The sequence below is a fragment of the Leishmania martiniquensis genome, chromosome 23 (genome assembly GCF_017916325.1).
Source record: "Leishmania martiniquensis isolate LSCM1 chromosome 23, whole genome shotgun sequence".
In the NCBI taxonomy this organism is placed as follows: domain Eukaryota; phylum Euglenozoa; class Kinetoplastea; order Trypanosomatida; family Trypanosomatidae; genus Leishmania; species Leishmania martiniquensis.
In genome coordinates this window covers 53,211-70,000 of record NC_090158.1, presented here as the reverse complement: position 1 = coordinate 70,000, position 16,790 = coordinate 53,211, and the positions used below count along the sequence as shown (strand labels likewise).

At 59.0% G+C, this 16,790-nt stretch overlaps 7 protein-coding genes across 7 annotated transcripts in view; all 7 read right to left on the bottom strand.

The window, feature by feature from the left end:
* The window catches only part of LSCM1_06014 (uncharacterized protein), a gene marked incomplete at both ends in the record, with an annotated part of 4,695 nt that extends 3,955 nt beyond the window's left edge, over window positions 1–740 (bottom strand). Inside the window, one exon of the mRNA XM_067323447.1 lies at window positions 1–740. This exon is cut by the window's left edge and continues 3,955 nt beyond it. Within this exon, the coding sequence (XP_067178552.1) occupies window positions 1–740 (740 nt within the window).
* Window positions 741–3,965: 3,225 nt separating this feature from the next.
* On the bottom strand, window positions 3,966–4,457 carry LSCM1_06013 (uncharacterized protein; the record flags this gene model as incomplete). Its single annotated transcript, XM_067323446.1, has 1 exon — window positions 3,966–4,457. One exon carries the CDS (start codon window positions 4,455–4,457, stop codon window positions 3,966–3,968), a length of 492 nt encoding a protein of 163 aa, XP_067178551.1.
* Window positions 4,458–5,291: 834 nt separating this feature from the next.
* Window positions 5,292–5,669, bottom strand: LSCM1_06012 (uncharacterized protein; the record flags this gene model as incomplete). Its single annotated transcript, XM_067323445.1, has 1 exon — window positions 5,292–5,669. One exon carries the CDS (start codon window positions 5,667–5,669, stop codon window positions 5,292–5,294), a length of 378 nt encoding a protein of 125 aa, XP_067178550.1.
* A 5,248-nt stretch (window positions 5,670–10,917) lies between these two features.
* On the bottom strand, window positions 10,918–11,070 carry LSCM1_06011 (uncharacterized protein; the record flags this gene model as incomplete). Its single annotated transcript, XM_067323444.1, has 1 exon — window positions 10,918–11,070. The coding sequence occupies one exon, from the start codon at window positions 11,068–11,070 to the stop codon at window positions 10,918–10,920; it is 153 nt and encodes a 50-aa protein (XP_067178549.1).
* A 603-nt stretch (window positions 11,071–11,673) lies between these two features.
* On the bottom strand, window positions 11,674–12,525 carry LSCM1_06010 (uncharacterized protein; the record flags this gene model as incomplete). The annotated part of the gene is made up of 1 exon (XM_067323443.1): window positions 11,674–12,525. The coding sequence occupies one exon, from the start codon at window positions 12,523–12,525 to the stop codon at window positions 11,674–11,676; it is 852 nt and encodes a 283-aa protein (XP_067178548.1).
* A 661-nt stretch (window positions 12,526–13,186) lies between these two features.
* Window positions 13,187–13,789, bottom strand: LSCM1_06009 (uncharacterized protein; the record flags this gene model as incomplete). Its single annotated transcript, XM_067323442.1, has 1 exon — window positions 13,187–13,789. One exon carries the CDS (start codon window positions 13,787–13,789, stop codon window positions 13,187–13,189), a length of 603 nt encoding a protein of 200 aa, XP_067178547.1.
* Window positions 13,790–14,682: 893 nt separating this feature from the next.
* Window positions 14,683–16,263, bottom strand: LSCM1_06008 (uncharacterized protein; the record flags this gene model as incomplete). Its single annotated transcript, XM_067323441.1, has 1 exon — window positions 14,683–16,263. The coding sequence occupies one exon, from the start codon at window positions 16,261–16,263 to the stop codon at window positions 14,683–14,685; it is 1,581 nt and encodes a 526-aa protein (XP_067178546.1).
* Between the last annotated feature and the right edge of the window lie 527 nt (window positions 16,264–16,790).

Here is a 16,790-nt window from a genome sequence, read left to right as displayed (position 1 = left end):
AGGTAGTAGGGCAGCTTGAGAGCCAAGAGGCGTGCGAGAGAAAGGCGCTTCGGAGTTGGGATCTCCACGACGCCTCCGCGACTCCTCAGGTCCAGCCGCAGCGTCGCAGTCTCCTCCAGTGTCGACATGTCACTCTGCTCAGGCGTGAACAGGTGCTCACCGTGCACAACGCCGTCAAAGAAAGGCGACGCGCCACTGCCGTCGGACTTCGCGGCGGTGCGCACAGCCGGCGGCACACTCCACTCCACGCCTGCCATCATCCGCGTGTACCCGCCCTGCTGCGGCACACCGACCCAGCGCAAGACGCCGCGGCTCGCAGCGTCCAGCGTGCTCACCACTTCCGCCCCAATCATGCAGTTCCACGCGTTTCGGTCGTACATTGCAGCCTGTACAGCACGCGACAGACGCCACCCGCACTCGTGCGCGCGCACGTCCCGTGTCGGCGGCGGCAATGCTTCATGCTTCAGCTTCTCCTTCGACGCAAGCAGCACGGTTTCATACACCCACCCATAGTAGTACCGCTGGAACCAAGACGATGTCTCCTCCCGTGTGGGCGTGTACGGCGCCTCGGGCCCCCACATCTCTGCCAGCCGCCCTTGCAACTCCAAGTGCGTATTGCGATAATCATGCAGCGGGTCCGCTTGGTGACGAGGTCGCCGCTGCCGCGAAGATTGTGGCGGTAGCGCAGGCGCCTGCGCCTCCCCCATCGGCAGCTCCTCGGCAATGATCTCGCGCGTCATCCCAGCAGAGAGATCAGGGTAGAGTAACAAGAAGCGGAAGGGTAGCACGGGCAATATCAGCCACGATGGTAGCAGCCTGTAACGCACCTGTGCCCGTGTGTTCAAGTCACCTTTCCCTTTGCAAGTGGTGCTCTGTCAGGGTCTGGCCGCTACTCTCCTGCAAGGGTGCCTGCAAGCGCGACAGAAGTATGCAAGAGAGAGAGGAACAGAGAGGCCGATACGGAGCGGCGCCCTCCACACGTCCAAGCTATCTGTTCGTGTGTAGTGAAAGGCAGCGCGAGGACTGACTGAGGAAGAAAATGTGTGAGGATGAGAGGCCTCAGAATGTGAGGCGCAACAGACGCGAAAAAAAACACAAAGAGGAAAGAGGTGTTTACAAACAGGCGCAGGGCAGGAGAGGTGAGCGTACACGCACACACACAGAGAGAGAGAGAGGGGGGCACCGAGTAGTCAATGCGAGACAAAATGTAGGGCCGCTTCCGAAATGCGAAAGGGAGTCGCCCACGAGAGAGGTGCGCACGAAAAGAACTTGACAAAAAAACCGTAGGGGTTAAGGGGCGTGTGTGTGTGTGGGGAGGAGACAGCAGTCGACGATGACAACCGCGAAAGAAAACGTCAAAGAGTCTTCCAAGAGAGAGAGACACATATGAGACCAATATGTTCTGTACGTATATATATATACATACAAATATATATGTATATATATATATATGTTTGCGTGTTTATGAGGTGTGTGCGTGTTATTAGGTGCTGGTCGCCCCTTGTCGTCGTGCCTGTGCTCGTGAATCGACTAAGAGGGGGGAAGGCGCGCACGAGCGACACACAGAAAAGAAAACGGAAAGATCCACGCAATGTCACGGCCGCCGAAATAAATATAACGGTGCATCCACAAAGATGTAGAGAGGCAAGCGTACACCGATGCGTACGCAGCTGTGTACCTTCAAACTTTCGGGAGCGCAGGGCACAAAAGAAGCAGAGGGTAATAAAACGGAGGTGTACAACAGAGACGAGAAAAAAAAGCGCACGCACACGTGGGCCAAAAAAGGTGCTTGGCCCAACAAAAGGTCCGAAGCAAAAAAAAATAATGGTGATGAAGCAACGCCTTCACGCCCGATCGAAAGAGGTTTCCCTTTTTCGAAACCCGTGGTGCTGAGGGTCGTTGTCGCTTGGGGCAGAAATTGAATTCACGGTGATGAGTCTGAGTGATTGCAGTCGATGAGGAAGGCGACAAGACGAAAAGACGCCCCCGTAGCACACACACATACACTCAAGAAAAAAATTGGTCTCTGCTGCTCTCTCTCTTTTCGTGCTGAATCGTTTAGCGTTCAGAGAGAAGTGAGAGTCGACACGTGCGATGCGGATGGCGGCAGCGGCAGCGGCAGGGCGTCTTCTCGGCGAAGAAGAGTGGCGCACAGGATGAGAGGCCTTCTGCAACCAGCCGTCTCTTTGGCCAACCTTTCGTATGTGCAGCGGCCAATGGCGAGCAACGATTGGTTTTCCGTCGACTAAGCGCTTTCAGTGCCGCGTCACCAGCTCTCTTTGTCCACTTGCGGGGCGCCGCACCGCTACGAGCGTTGGGTCAAAAAAGAGATGAAGGAAGCAGTATCGGACCCTACGTGGTAAACAGATGTAAGAGGCGGTAGCAAAGCAGGCGACTGCGAGGGACGCAGAGAGAGACTCACGCAAGCCTCTCGAATCTCTCCAGCACTGCCACGAGCAGAAGCGGCGGCTGTATCGTGCCGCCGTTTCCGAAGGAGCGTCGCCAATTTTCCCCGCCCCGTCAGAGCAGCGGTGCCCCACGCCGGCTTCTCTAAAGAGGGGTGGGGGGACGCCAAAGGTGGAGAGCAGCGAGGGAAGAGCTGAATATACACGCAGGACAAGTAGCCTTAACGATTCCAGGGCAAGCCTTTCACACGCGCAGGGAGGTTACTATACGCTTCACAGCTGATCTCCATGACGTTTGCGCGGACGAATGTGCTCATGCGTGCGTGTGCATAGAGTTGGGCAAGATGAAGAAAGATCAGGTTGAGAATTCATAATGGTGTGTGTGTGTGTGTTGGAGGGGAGGGACAAGAGTGTTCTCGCATTGATCTTGCGTCTTCATTCTTTGAGCATCAGCGTCACCTCTGCGCCATCCCATCTCTGCATCCGCCTGTGCGTGTGCGGGTGCCAGAGAGACGGAGCAGCGGTTCCTCAGGATTGAAGCGGGTGACGGCAGAGAAAGGGTAGAGATGCCCAAACAGCGCATCGTACGCCCCCCTCCTCTTCCCCTGCCCAGCGCGCTTTTTCCTGAAGCTGAAAGCCACGGGAACTCGATGCCGGATAGACGACTGTCGGAGAGGCCACAGACGGCCAGCCGACGTACACCTGCTCCCACTTAGGCACACCCTCGATATTGCCCTGCCCCTTCCCGTCTTTGCTGTGCCCACCAGGGAGGTATTTCTTTCAGACCTTCATTGACGGTCTCCATTTACCCATTTCTGTTGCGCCCCACCCATGAAGACAGAAAGAGGAGCTGCTGCCCGTTTCGTCACTGGCACGGGGCGAGAAAAGGGTGGTACTCAATAGAAGCCCACCGAAGACGTCAAGCGGTGCATCGTTTTCCTTTTCACCTTTGAAGTTACAGACCTTCATCACTGCACACACACACACGCACACGCCGCAAACGCGTTCCTCACGCAACACGCACATGGGCGAGCGTTCACCTGGGAAAAAAGACGATGCAGAGGGTGACAGAGGGGAGGGCTGCGTGCCAGTGCTAGATGAGGACTGAAGAGAACGTGCGAAACGGTAGCGAAACAAAGAAAAAAACAAATCGAAGAGTGAACACCTAAAGTTTACGTGATAGCTCCAGCGATGCCGGTGCAAGTGCCAAGCTGGAAGAGCAGCGGCACGGATATCATTGGCACGCACACACACGCACAAACATGGATAGATCGGGAAATAAAAGGATTGCATGGCGAGACGCATATGTCCGGCTCAGAGCGAAGAGGTGCAGCCTTCCGCACATCCCGCGCTGCTGACAGATGCGGATGGCACAGAGCAGCCGGCGTTACGAAGAGAAGGGGAAACAGAACGTCAGCGATGGGATGGAAGGCGGCTGCTTCGATGCAAAGGCCCTGCAATGTGTCCACGCAAGGCGCCCGCCGAGAGAAAGCAGCGCCAGCCACTCCCGCTTCGCTGATTGCTTTCGCCTCTTTCCACTGCCGTCGCCAGAGAGAGCCTCTAAAGAGAAGCCGTGGCTTCGCCCTTGAGCTCGATCTGAGCCTCGATCTCCACCGCCACGTTGAAGGGCAGCTGCGCCACGCCGAAGGCACAGCGGGCATGGCGGCCAATTTCCTCACCGAATACACGAGCCAGGAGATCGGAGCAGCCGTTAGCCACAGCAGGGTGCTCGTGGAAGTCGCCTGTGGAGTTGACGTAGCAGCGCACCATCACAACTTTGCTCACCAGATCGAGGTTGCCGCCGGCCGCAGCCTTCATCTGCGCAATCAGACTCAGTGCGCAGCTTTCCGCTGCGGCCTTTCCCTCCTCCGACTTCAGCGAGGCGCCAAGCTGTCCTGTTATCAGTTTGCCATCAGCACCTTTGGGCAGCTGACCAGAGATGTAGACCATGTTGCCCACCTTTACGAACGGCTTGTAGGAAGCTGCAGGGGAGGCAGGAGGGGGCAGGGTGATGCCCATTTTCTGCAAATTGGCCTCAACCACACTGGGCATGGCTGATGTTGCAGGGCAGAGGAGACGAAGTGTTCGAAACGTTTGCGCACGAGCGTCTTGTTGTTGGGCGTGAGCTGAAAGGGAGAAAGAGGGAGATGGTGAAGCTAAGAAAGGGAGTGGAATCTGTTGATGAGAAGGGGGAGGGGTGGGGGCAAGAACAGACGGAGGGAGGCGAAGGGTGGAGGGGCTACAGAGGAGCGACGGTGGCGATGAGCCGTCAAGTCGGCGGACGGGGGCATGAAAACATGATCGAATGATAGCCGGTACACACAAAGAAACATGCGGGCTCGTGCACATCACCACCGGTACCTGTTCGTCTATCAGTGATCTACTTGCCCTTCCCCACTTCCATCCCCGCCCATCCGCCAAGGCACTTGGCCATTGCAAAGAAAAAAAAGAAGCAAGCATATTTCATGCCGAGGGAGTCGACGGCTCTCTCATGCAGGAGTGAACGAAGAGGGAGGTGACGACATGTGTTGTGCGACTCAGGTGCCGGAGGCTCCGTCCTGCCTCACATGCGCGCGCACCTACAAGCTTGTAGGCCTTGGCGCGTGCGCTGTTGCTGCATACGAATAGAGCCCCTCTTCCATTTTATTCTCTTCGCTTGCCCTTAACCTGGCGGAGGCATCGCTTCCAATCCACAGCGCCGTATCATGCAGAGAAAGAGACCGGCACAGCGCTGCATAGTCGCAGAGGTCCAAGTGCGCAGCTCATCAACGCTGATGCGCCCCGCTGATGCACTGTGGCGGAGCACAGAAGGCGCGACGTGGCGAGAAAATCAGCACGGAACAGCACCCGATATGCAGCGCAGATGCCATGGCCTGACGCACCACACTACTCCTCCGCGCCGTCCTCCTCCGTCGATGCTGATCCCTCCGATTCCTCGCCGCTTCCTGCCTCGACGTCGACGAGGCGTGACGCTGACGCCAAATTTTGCTCGCGCTTCTTACGCTTGCGCCGCTGCCGTTCCTCGTAGCTTCCGTCTAGCTTACTCTGCGTGCGCTTGCCTCGACGAATGATCTCCTCCACCTTGCTCATGGCTTCTGAATCATCACTGCTTTTCAGAAGTGCCTCCCGCACACGCCGTCGCACCTTCTCGCTGCTTTCAACATCCCCTAAGCTGCGTAAGGCAAGAATGAGCTTGAGGACTGCCAGCTCCTGATCCGGCGTAATGCGCTGCGGTATCGACTCGAGCCCGTCAGTGCCACTCATCGTCAAGCAGACTCGGCCAGTGAGAGACACGTCGGCTTAAAACTTTGAGGCAGCATAAACACACGCACGCACACAGACACGAAAGAGAGAGAGGCGACGCTTCAGGCAAGACACCCTCGTAGTGTTTGCCTTGCCTTTAGTCGATGTCACGCAGTCCACTGTAGGCTCTCCCCGCTATGCCACCATCAGTCTCACACACACAAAAAAGGGAGGGGGGCGCAAGCAGCAATGCGCCAGCCAAGAATCCAAGTCCGCAAACGAGGCGCCCCCGCTGTTTCTGGGCACACACTCGAACACAAAGAATCACCGAGGCCGGTATCGACGGCGTGGGCCCCGCACTTGCGTTGATGATCGACCTCCTTGTCTTACTTTTCTTTAGCACTCGCGTGCCGCTGCTGCGGCGGGAGGGGAGGGGGCGCTTCACGCGTGCAAGGGATAAGGCGGTAGTACACAGGCACCAATCGAAGTTGAATAGTTCACTTTAATGACAAGTAGGGGAGAGAGGAGGAGCAGCACAGGTGGCAGAGAGTAGGCCGTCCGAGGAAGAGCGAGGGAGGTGAGGAAGTGAAGCGCTGCCTTTACGTCGGTGAAGAGCGACGGACCACGTGATAGGGAGGGAGTGCAGCGCCATGTTCCCTGCATGGCCTATGGCAACACTAGCAGCAAACACCACGTGAGGTGCGAAGCACGATGGCGAGAGTGAAACAATTGGCGAGCGACAGGGTCCACGACCCCATCAGGCAATGGTCCACATCCCCAGTTTCGAGGGTATATGGAGAGTCTCGTCATCAGCGGTGGCAGACACGCTTGTGCGGCACGTGCTTAGACACGCGGAGGCCCTCGCCCACCCCCTGCACCTCGTTTGGCCACGCACTCCACTACTTCCCAAACCGATGTGGGGCGCTTCATTGCACTGCGCCTGCCTTGACTTCCTATCTCTGTGAGTGTACGTGCATCTTTGCGTGTGCGCGTTTTTGGTATTCGGCGGTGTCTCACTGCCTCGCGCAGCGCCGTCGCCCTTGAGGGCGCACAGCAGCGCGCCTGGCGTACTCGATGCACCGAGGGAACGCACTTGCGATGCGATAAGACGGGGCGTCACAGCCCCGCCGCATCGAAGGAGAAGGGCCGCTGCCTCTGTTCTGCTCCGCACACACGCAGCCCCCTTCCCAGGGCTTGCGCCGTGTATGGGCGTTTCTCTCGTGTGGCCACTGAAGGGAAATGCCGCATAGGCGCACACCACACAACGCGGCAGCGGGTCTCCGCGCCATTCGCGCTCTCGTCGGCCGCTCTCGAGGCGTCGAGGGGAGACGGTGGCAAAAAATGCGCCAACGTCAAAGACGGAGCTCAACTCAGCGCCATGCGCTCGGTGACACGCGATCAGACGCTCCCCAAGCCGTGCGCGGTCGAAAGGGACGTAGCGCAGTTACTTGTCGGTGAGGCCGCGAGGTGACTCATTGGTTGGATAACCTCGAACCCCAATCGCCAGCACACAAGCCGCTCCCACTGGCCGCCTACGCCATCATCGACGCCTCGGAAGGCGGCGCATGAGAAGCCTCTGGCCCGGCGCATCACCTCTAGGTAAGCGGCAACGTGACTGTCTTCATGAGCCGTGGCGACTGGCAAGACCGGGGCGCCATCAGCGAGCGGAGTGCCGCCGCAACGCTGATGCGGGTGCCCCGCCTCCTCGTGGCAAAGGCCACCATCGAAAGTGCCAGTCACCACGGTCCTGCGCTGTCGATCATGCACCACCGTGAGTCTCTCGGCCTGCCTCTGGCGCGCTTGATCATACCGCAGCAGATTGGGTAAAGAGGGTGGGGGGGGGCACGGCACGGAGGTCATCTCCCACTGGCCAGTATCCTTGGACGAGGCGCCACCGCTGATCCACTTCTTGCGAAAGGAACCAAGAAGTCGTGTCTCGCTGGCCATCGAAACTCTGCCCGAGAGCGTCCAGCACAGCCGACTGCAGTGAGGGTACATCCAAGGCGGATGGAAGAGCGGCACTGCCCCGCCCCAGGAGAAGCAGCGTGCACAGGAAACTAGCTATCGTGTAAGCAGTGCCGTGCCATTTTGCCTTCTCCCTTATTCGTCGGCCGCATCCATGCTCCAACCATGCAGTCAAGCCGCAAGAGGTGCTTCTTCGTCTCCGCACTCTTGGCCACATGCGGAACGCTCGCCTCCGAGGAGTGGGCTATGAGCAGCACGCGCGCAGCTACGGGCTCGCCCATTTCTCCGCTCTCCGCGTCTTTGGTGAGACACTCCGCACCGTCCCTCTGAGCCACTCGCGTGCGAGACGAGAAAATTGCCGAGAGCATCGTCGATTCGAGGGAAATAAAACAGCCGCGTGGGAAGTGCGTCTGCTGCTCAAATTCTCTGCCAGTTAGGAGCGAGCCGACGCCGTCGCATCCTCTGCGACGTGGAGCTCTGGAGTGCTAAAGTGACTCAGGAGGGCCAGCGCTGCGTAGACGGCCGGCAAGAAGATCAAAAGGTGAAGCTCAGCCACCGTGAGACCCTGCACCGTGTACCTCTGTGCCACTCTCCTCAGTGCAAAGGCAGACAAGGGGCAAAACCCAGCGCACGGCCGCTGCACCAGTGTCACGATTACAGCATCTTCGAAGTGAAGGATGGCACTCCGCGGCATCGAGCTGGACTGACCATCAGCGGAGTGTGAGCAGAGCTTTTTGCACGCTCAACGTCAAGAACATCTCAGTCGCTGTGAGACTCGCACGGAGCCGCCTCGTGCAATTCACTTCCGCCCTGAGGTGGCGCCTCGAAAGGAGAAAGGGTGCCGGAGAGGGAAACGTTTGAAACAGCATTGAACGTGCGCGCATCCTCCAGAAGGGCGGATTCAGCGGCCATGAAGACGACACACCCCCACGCGTGGCCACCGACTTCACAAAAAAAAAATTTCTTCGTCCACGCGTTGCCGGTCCGCCTTTCTTGACACCCGTGCCTGCCGGCGCCGGCACAAGCGAACGCGCTCCAGCACACCCCGACATATGACCATGCGCCACAACCTTGCGAAGAGGTTGCAGACTGAACAGTGAAGCGCGCAACCGTAGACCGCCAGGACATACCAGAAGCACAGCAGCTTGACTGGGCAAGCGTGGTCAAGGAAGAAATACAGTCGCTGGCACGTACATCTGCTGAAGCTGAGGTGACGCGGGACAGGACTATCGTGGCGGAAATGTCGATGGAGACACGAGCCTCTGTGTGTACCAGCAACATTTTTTCTGACGCTGTGGAGAAAGCTGCGTCACGCGGCACGTGCGTCTACAAATAGTTTCACCGCGGAAACTTGTGTTGAGGAGAGGGCAGTCGCCACAGTGTCATAATGGCAGCGTGACGGTGTGGTGACGAGAGGAAGCGGAAGCCCCAATGCAGTATCAGGTGCAGATTTGGGCGTGCGCGCGATGCAGAAGCTCCGATGGCGTCATGCGTGGGGAAATCTCATCCATGGTCGCGTGTACGACTGTAGTGAGCCTATCCACTAATGCACCAAAAAGTATCTCCTGCCAGCCTTTAAGCGCACCCGGGTGAGATATTGCCTTCTTTGCCAACGACTGCAGTGCCGTGGCGCCCCCTCCTCCTCCTCTTACACTCCAGCTGGCCATCTGCCGCATTCTCCAAAGCTCTCCGAGTACGCACCGCCTGGATGGAGGTGACCCACAACCACAGAGGTGAACCGCCTCGATGCCAATGCTGGCATTGAAGGGTGTTGGCGAGTTCACGTCGAGCCGCCCACGCGGAACGGCACCAAATACCCATCCGAAGCCGTTCTGCAGCGTCGCTCTTGGTGCACGCGCAACAGGGTAAACGGTGAGCGACAAAGGCCATCTGCACCGAGCCTATGGTGCCACACGCTGCATTCATTGCCAGCGCCCCGGCATCCACATACAGAGCCGCCGGTGCACCCTCCGTCAGCCAGCGTTGCTGGCAGGTTCCGTACCATGGCGATCTTTTCCTGACGCCTCAACGCCACCATTGTCTTCCTCGCAGTGAGATATTGCCGACGCCACAGCCGTGCGGCGTTGCCCCTCGTGCAACCCCCTCGCGTACTGTTCTCAACAAGGCCGCCGCGGTATCCCCGAGGTTCGGTAACGCATTGTACCACTCCTCTTTATGTGGCGCAGCTGCCGATGCGCCTCCTATGCCGCCCCCGCAGCACATCGGAAGCCATCAAATCGGCTCACAATCGCACTGTGCTGTGCGAACATCGTTACTAAAACGAAGAAAACGCGCAAACATGTGTGCCAGACTGGAGTCTTCTTTTCCGTTGTGTGGCGCATCTCCAATGCGGTCGCTGCAAAGAGCTCTCTGCGGCTAGGCTAAAGTGATAGTCTGTCCACCGAAGGGGGCACCCGCGCCCCTATTCGCTACTCGCAAAGACGCGGTAATATCCCCCCCCAGAGGATATTATGCGGGGTGGGGGTGCTGCTGATCAACCTCGCTAACACGCAGTGGCGCATTCCGTACCGTGTCCAGCACCTCAGCGTGCCTACCGCCCCCTCTCCAGCCGGAGGCTGCGATCGCGGTGTCGCCCACAGATGATATGACACGTCGGCCAAAGCGTTGCCGCCAGCCGCTACCCATACGATCGACCAAGGGGCCGTCACACGCCGTCTGGCCCCTACTCTAACGGCGCGCAGTCAGCTGCCTTTCTCACCCCCTCGGAACAAGCACTTTCTTTGCATACCCACAGGCGGCGGTGCCGCGCCATGATGCGCATCCCAATTCGAGGTGGAAGCGACAGAGACACGAACTCAGGCTCGGCCAACTTTCTGCATGAGTCGGATGGGGCGGGGCGTGAACAGGACTCAATGGGAAGCAAGAAAATGAACGTGTACTTTAGTACTGCATCCTCGTCTACCTTTCATCGCCCCCACCGCAGCCATGCCCCCACCATGCGCACCCCGCATCGGGAACGTGCTGTGCGTGGGGTGTTTCTCCGGGTGTGGGGCCAGCTGTGTCCACCCCCGTGTCTCTGGCGGGGCCTGCTTTTGGCACCGCCTACACTTCTGACGGCGCCTGAAATCCACAGACGGCCAGCGATCTCCTTTTGCATAAACGGAATGAGCGCGGCGAAAATGTTGTATGTGTATGTTTGGGGTGGCGGTGGGTGGGGCCATCGCGCTGCGTCTCCGTCGTCGTGATCTCTTGGGGTGGCTCTGTCGGCTTTAGGGGCTGTGGCCGCCCCTCCGCTGGCGGGGGCGCCAGGCGGCGATTCGCCCCCCCATGTAAAGCATGGGCTTCAGCAGCTTCGCTTTACCGGTCGTGGGGCCCTTTGGCGCCACGGCGCTCGCCTCCCGCCTCCCTTCCTGCCGAGGGGCTCGGCGGCGGCATTGCGCACGCCCACCTTTCTCATCGAAACAGCGGTCCCATAGCCCCGGTACAGATGCAGCATTGCGAAGGCTGCCTGCGCTGCTGTGCGCGTCAGTTCATTCACTGGCACGCCGTCCTCTGCAATGTGCCTTTCCGCATGCTCTCTCTCTGTGTAAGAAACCTGCATCGCACTTCTGCCCGGTACTCGCAACCATGTCGTTTCCCTCGACCATGCGCCCTCCCCTTCAAAGTTGGCGACGCACCCACAGCGAAGAGGCACAGAAGCGACCAGTTCCCACCCACCAGGCATGGCGACGAGCCATGGAGTTCGAATGCGCACCCTTTCACCGCCACGCCCTGACACACACCCACATGCATACAGTGGCGATTCCTTTCAGAAGCGCCTGATAGCCTCGGCTGCGTCGGGTGGGAACTCCTTCCCGCACCGTCATTGGTAAGCGGATACCCCACTTCGCTTCGCGGCCCGCAGCAACCCCGCGGCCGTCAGCGGATGCCAACGCTCACAAGAGGACGCCTCATTTTCACATGTCGCGGCGGTCGCTGGCACGCTCACCTCACCTGCTCGGCACCGCCCGTGCCGCCACAGCATTGGGCATCATACCCTTTTGCCCATCGATAACACCCGCCGGATCGGGGCCAGCGCGGCCGGGCAGAGCAAACGAGGCTAATGCGGGAGAGGAGAAGAGCGGCAGGCGCCTCTTTTAGGGGTGCCCCGCCGCCACGCGTCCACCATCGGGTAGTGACCCGTGTGTAGGCCTCCCGGAGTGAGGAGAGGGTTGTGTTCCGCATTCTCAATGGCGTGTAAGCAGCGCCTTTCGTGAGCTGTGTGGCCGCGCCGTCGCGCCGCTTCCAGCTCCGCATGAAATATTTCGAGTGCCTTTGATGCATCGCTGTTCCAGAGATGAGCCCAGCCAATGAAGAGGCGGCACTTGTGCACAAGCTCCTCGTCGCGCACCGCCTGTGCCACAGCATGCAGCTGCAACGCGCACACGAGAGACTTGTCGGCCCGGTGCAGCGAGGCCCAACCCCCACCGACACTCTGCAGCTTAGCGATGAGACCGTAGCTGACGCACTGGCGCGCCATTTCTGAGTAAGCGATCCTTGCCCAGTGCATCGTATAGTCGAAGAAGTAATCCGTGTAGGTGGGAAGCACTATGTAAACGCGCGCGCCGTCGACTGCCCCCAAGCCGATGTAGAACCACGATGCCGGTAGCGGCTCGACTGCGTCCGAAAGGAAGTCGCATGTCGGCGAAGAGGATAGGGGAGCATCCTCGATGACGAGCGCCTTCTTCGCGAGATCCGACGCGCAAACTTCAATGTCAACTGCGACCGAAGGGGAATGTGTGCTGCAGCGGCAGTGCCTGTACGCGAGGAGACTCAGCTGCAATGCCGCGCACGCGTCGCGGAGGTAGTACACACGTCGCGCCGTAGCCGCCCGACGGAGATGATCCTCAGCGCGCGACGGTACCTCAGCCTGCACTGCAACAGCTATGGGATACAGCCTACCCCGCTTCATCAGCAACTATTTCACTTCTCTGTGTGAAGCACAGGGCAAGAGGCAAGGGGGTTGAGAGAGCGACGAGGGAAGTAAGCGAAGCGGCGTCACAGCATAGCAAATAAGAAGTTGGCTGAACAGTGCGGAAAGAGAGCAGCACTACGCTGCTCTTGTCTGCCATTAACGTCACCGGCCTACCCTCTGCCCCGCAGTTCCCTGCGGGGCAGAGGGAGGGAGGTAGCGGCAGGCGTTGGCGCGCATACGCAGACAGGCGACGAAACACGTTCGGTAGGGGAGAGGCAACGTGCTAGAGCATTGTATGTATTCGCATTATTAGAGTGTGGATGTGAGCCAAGGGGTGGGTCACAGAGGAGAGGGGGCTGCATAAACCCGTGCGCAGACGGTCCTCGTGCTGTAAGTTACTCTGCCTGCCAACTGGGCATCCTTCCAGGGGGTGAAGGATGGGGGAGGGGGAGCCAAAGGAAATGCCGGTAGGAGGGGGGGCGACGCAGAGAGGAAGAGGTGAGCAGGACACGTGTCAACACAAAGGCAGGAGCTGCATACGCTCAGGCATCGGTAAAGAGAGCACTGCCGTCATGGCAACGCTTTTATTGTGCATAGCACGCTCACCTCGCTTCGTGCTCTTGGCATGAGCAGCTGTGGTTCGCGACGACCTCGCCCTCTACGTAGCCGCGATGGGAGGGCGCTGCCAGCGTCCACTGCGTAGTTGCTGTGTCGACCACACCACAGCGAGCAAGAGGAGGCCGGCCCCAGCCATGCCAACGTACACCTGAAGCTGAAGAGCGGTGAATGAGGACTTTAGGCTTCGCATCTGCCGCCGCACAGATGTATTTCGACGCCGCAACGCGTTCACTGACTGCAGCATAGCGCGGCGCTGCTGAGCTGCACGTTTCAGCTCGTCGCGCTGTTGCGCGATCACGACATCCTGCTCTTGTCGAATGGTCAGGAGGCTGCGGTTCTCCTCTAGCTTCAGCGCCAGGTCCTTTCTTGTCTCGTCGAGTATTCGCTGCTGTGCATCAAAGCGTAGCGACGCCGCATCCTCCGCAGCCTGCACGCCAGTCGTACGGCCGTATACATATGCCACCCAAGCACTGAACATGCACGCGCCGATGCCTGCCACCGCATCCTGCTGCCGCATCACCTCGCGTTCTGACGTGTGATACAGATCGGCGTCGATTGTACCGGCCGCGTATCCCTCTCTGTACAACTCTTCAACCCCCTCTGGGGTGAGCGCCGCCACCACCTTCGAAGTCTTTCCGCCCATTGACGCGAGGGCAAAAACTTTTCTGTTGGCGCTGCCTCGCGTGTGGGTGAGTGTACGTGTGTTAAATTGTTTGTACGGTAGCGTCACCACCTCGCTGCTGGGAGAGGTGCATGCTTCTTGTCAGTGAGTGGTCCTCACAGTCGAGAAATGCCGGCGGCGGGATAAACGAAGGAGGACGAAGCAGGGAAAGCAGCATCGACGCGGACAATGGCACAGGCGCGTGGAGGCAAGAGGGCAGAAGACATCACCACGCAGAGGAAAGCCTTCAGAGGGACTAGGGAGAACAGGACACGAAAAGCGCAAAATGGGCGACAATAAAGGATGTACACGCACGCGCTCACTTACTGGGAGAAGCCGCAGGTGAAGAGACCTCATGAAAGAAAGAGGAGCGCAAGCAGTGTCAGGCCCTGACGCAGCTGCATGTGACCGCCATCATACCCATGGCGAGTGCGTTGTTTGTGAGCTCCCATGCGCATTGCCTCCGACTTTGTCGGAGGCAATGCGCACCCGATCAACGCTCTCGATGACTCGCTGTGCGCGCGTATCGATCTCTGAAACAAAACAAAAAACAGAGATCTCTGCTAGCATCTGTGTTTCATTGAATCACTATTCTATGTTCGCCGGTGTGAGTTGGCTTACATCGGCCACCACCACCCCGTTGCCGGTTGTCACGGTGCATGTGAGGTATGCGGGTACTGTAAACATAAGCTAAGCGAGAGACATGTATGCCCCCCGCCAATGCACACAGGCACACACACACACACGAACGACAACGAGCAGCGGTCAAATGAAATTGAGTGGCGCTAAGGTACATCTGAGTGGACTCAAAGACAAGGAAGCAGCAGCACCACTGTCGCCTGCGTGTCGCACTGCAGTCAGGTCGCCGAGTCTTACTACCGTACGGTGTCGCTGCCACAGAGGTCCTTGTGGAGCGAGTAGGCGCGAGCCAGTGACACGCAGGTGGGACGCAGTTGACGATAAAGCACCCGCACACCGCAGCCCTTAATGACCAAGGTGCGATAAAACTTGTCCCTCTCTCTTCCTGCCATGATGCGGACGGAGCTCTGACGCCTTCTGGCGACGAGTGCCTCGATGCCGAAGACGTCGAAGCGGCTGAAGACGCTGCGCACATTCCGAGCGCTGAAATGCGCCGCGTCACCTTTGCTAACATCGACGGCAGAGAATGAGCCGTCACACACCACGTAGATAGCCTCTCCTCCATCCCCGGCATCAATGACGGTGTCTGTCGGCCTCGATGTAACAAACTCGCTACATGTGCATGCTCGCATGCGCGACCACAAGCCCACAGGCTGTATGAGCGGTGTCTGCTGCAGCCATGACCATGCAGCTGCCAGACGAGTTGCCCAGCGGGCCAGCACAGTAGTGCACGAATGAAGTGGTATGGCATACACAATACCCCGCTCCTCCTCTACCAGCCGCGCGCACGGTAGGAGAACGCCGGAGTAGGAGTCGCCAAAGTAGTCGCCGTGTGATACGACGAACCCCTTAAGGTCCGCGTACACGCGCAGCCTGCCGCTCTTGAGAAGGAAAAGATGCTCGCCATCCCCACGGATGCCACCGTGTCCGCACCGAGAGATCACCTCTGTCGTGCTCATCACGCGCGCCGTGAGCACCATGTCGCCCATCTCCACCTCGGTCACCACACTTGTGAAGTTCGTGTCCTCGCCGAGAAGAGCTCGCAGAACCTGCTGCTCGCGAAGTGTTTTTCGATCCAGAAGGGGAAGTGATGTGATGTGAAGCGGAATCTCATATGACTTTGCCACGGCCTCGGCGGCGGGTAAGCGCGGGCGTGCGCGTTGCGGGTGCTCCTCTAGCACCTGCTGAAAGGCACGGATCAGGTACGGGTCGACGTTGGTGGTGTCGAGGGAGACATGCTCCACGGAAGTTAGCGGTCTGATGGCCTCCAGCAGATAAGCGGCGGCAATACTGCCCAGCGGCTGGATGCCCAAGTCGAGGGAGCGCAGGTAGCGCAGTCGCGGAAGTATGGCGCACAGGCGAGCGACCACGTCGTTTCCACAGACACTGCCTTTTGCCGAGTCGGCAAAGGTGTCGTTGTCGTACCAAGACGCGACATTGGACAGGTCCACGGTCTCGACAAGCGGAAGTTCCGAGATGAGGTCCAATATGGGCAACAAGCCAAGAGCACCAACATAGACTGGGGAGAAGACAGCCTCGCCAACTGGCTCGGGGAGCCGAAAGGTGCGCTTGCTTGCGAGAGGAACGACGGCCGCCCGGTCACGCGCGCGCACCGCTGCGTCAGCCCCATCTTCAATCTGCTCGAGATCAGCGACGGTCACTCCCCGCTCCGCTGCTTCGCCGGCGAGCCTCTCTGCATGCGATGTGGTGTCCTCCGACAAGAGCATCAGTACGGCCTGGTGGGGCTTTCGAACACCATGGTAACCACACCGCGTCACATAATAGCTGTACAGCTGGTTCTGACTCGGCAACGGCATTGGCCCCACTCTCTCCACGGAAAGGCAGCCGCGAGAGAAGCGCTGAGCAGACGCGCAGGTGTGCTAAAAGGAGAAGTGGCACGGAGCGCAGGCAGTGCGCAGCCACAGTGATTGCCAACTGGACAGAATAGGCGCGTTGATAAACACCGGTGCCCCTTTCTTTTCCTCGCGTGCAGTAAGCTGAGGAAAGGCACGCTTCGGGTCCTATAAGCGAGACGGGGGGACAGAGGGGAAAGCGTGGTAGAGGATGCCTAGCAGCGAACACGCAGATGCGCCGGGTTGCTCGCATGTGTGCATGCGCGATTCTTCCACGCCGGTATATGGCCAAGAAAAGGCCCCTCGCCCCATTCCACCCCCAATGCGCCTACAGAAGGCAGAGGCAGTCGCTTACGCACTCGAAGGCGAGAGATAGGATAGGCTGAGAAGAAAGACAGGAGCTGGCTGGAGGTGCCCATGTACCCGGCAAAATCGGCCCTCACTCAGACTGCCGCATGTACTGTGCGTGTGTAGGTGACGTAAAGAATCGG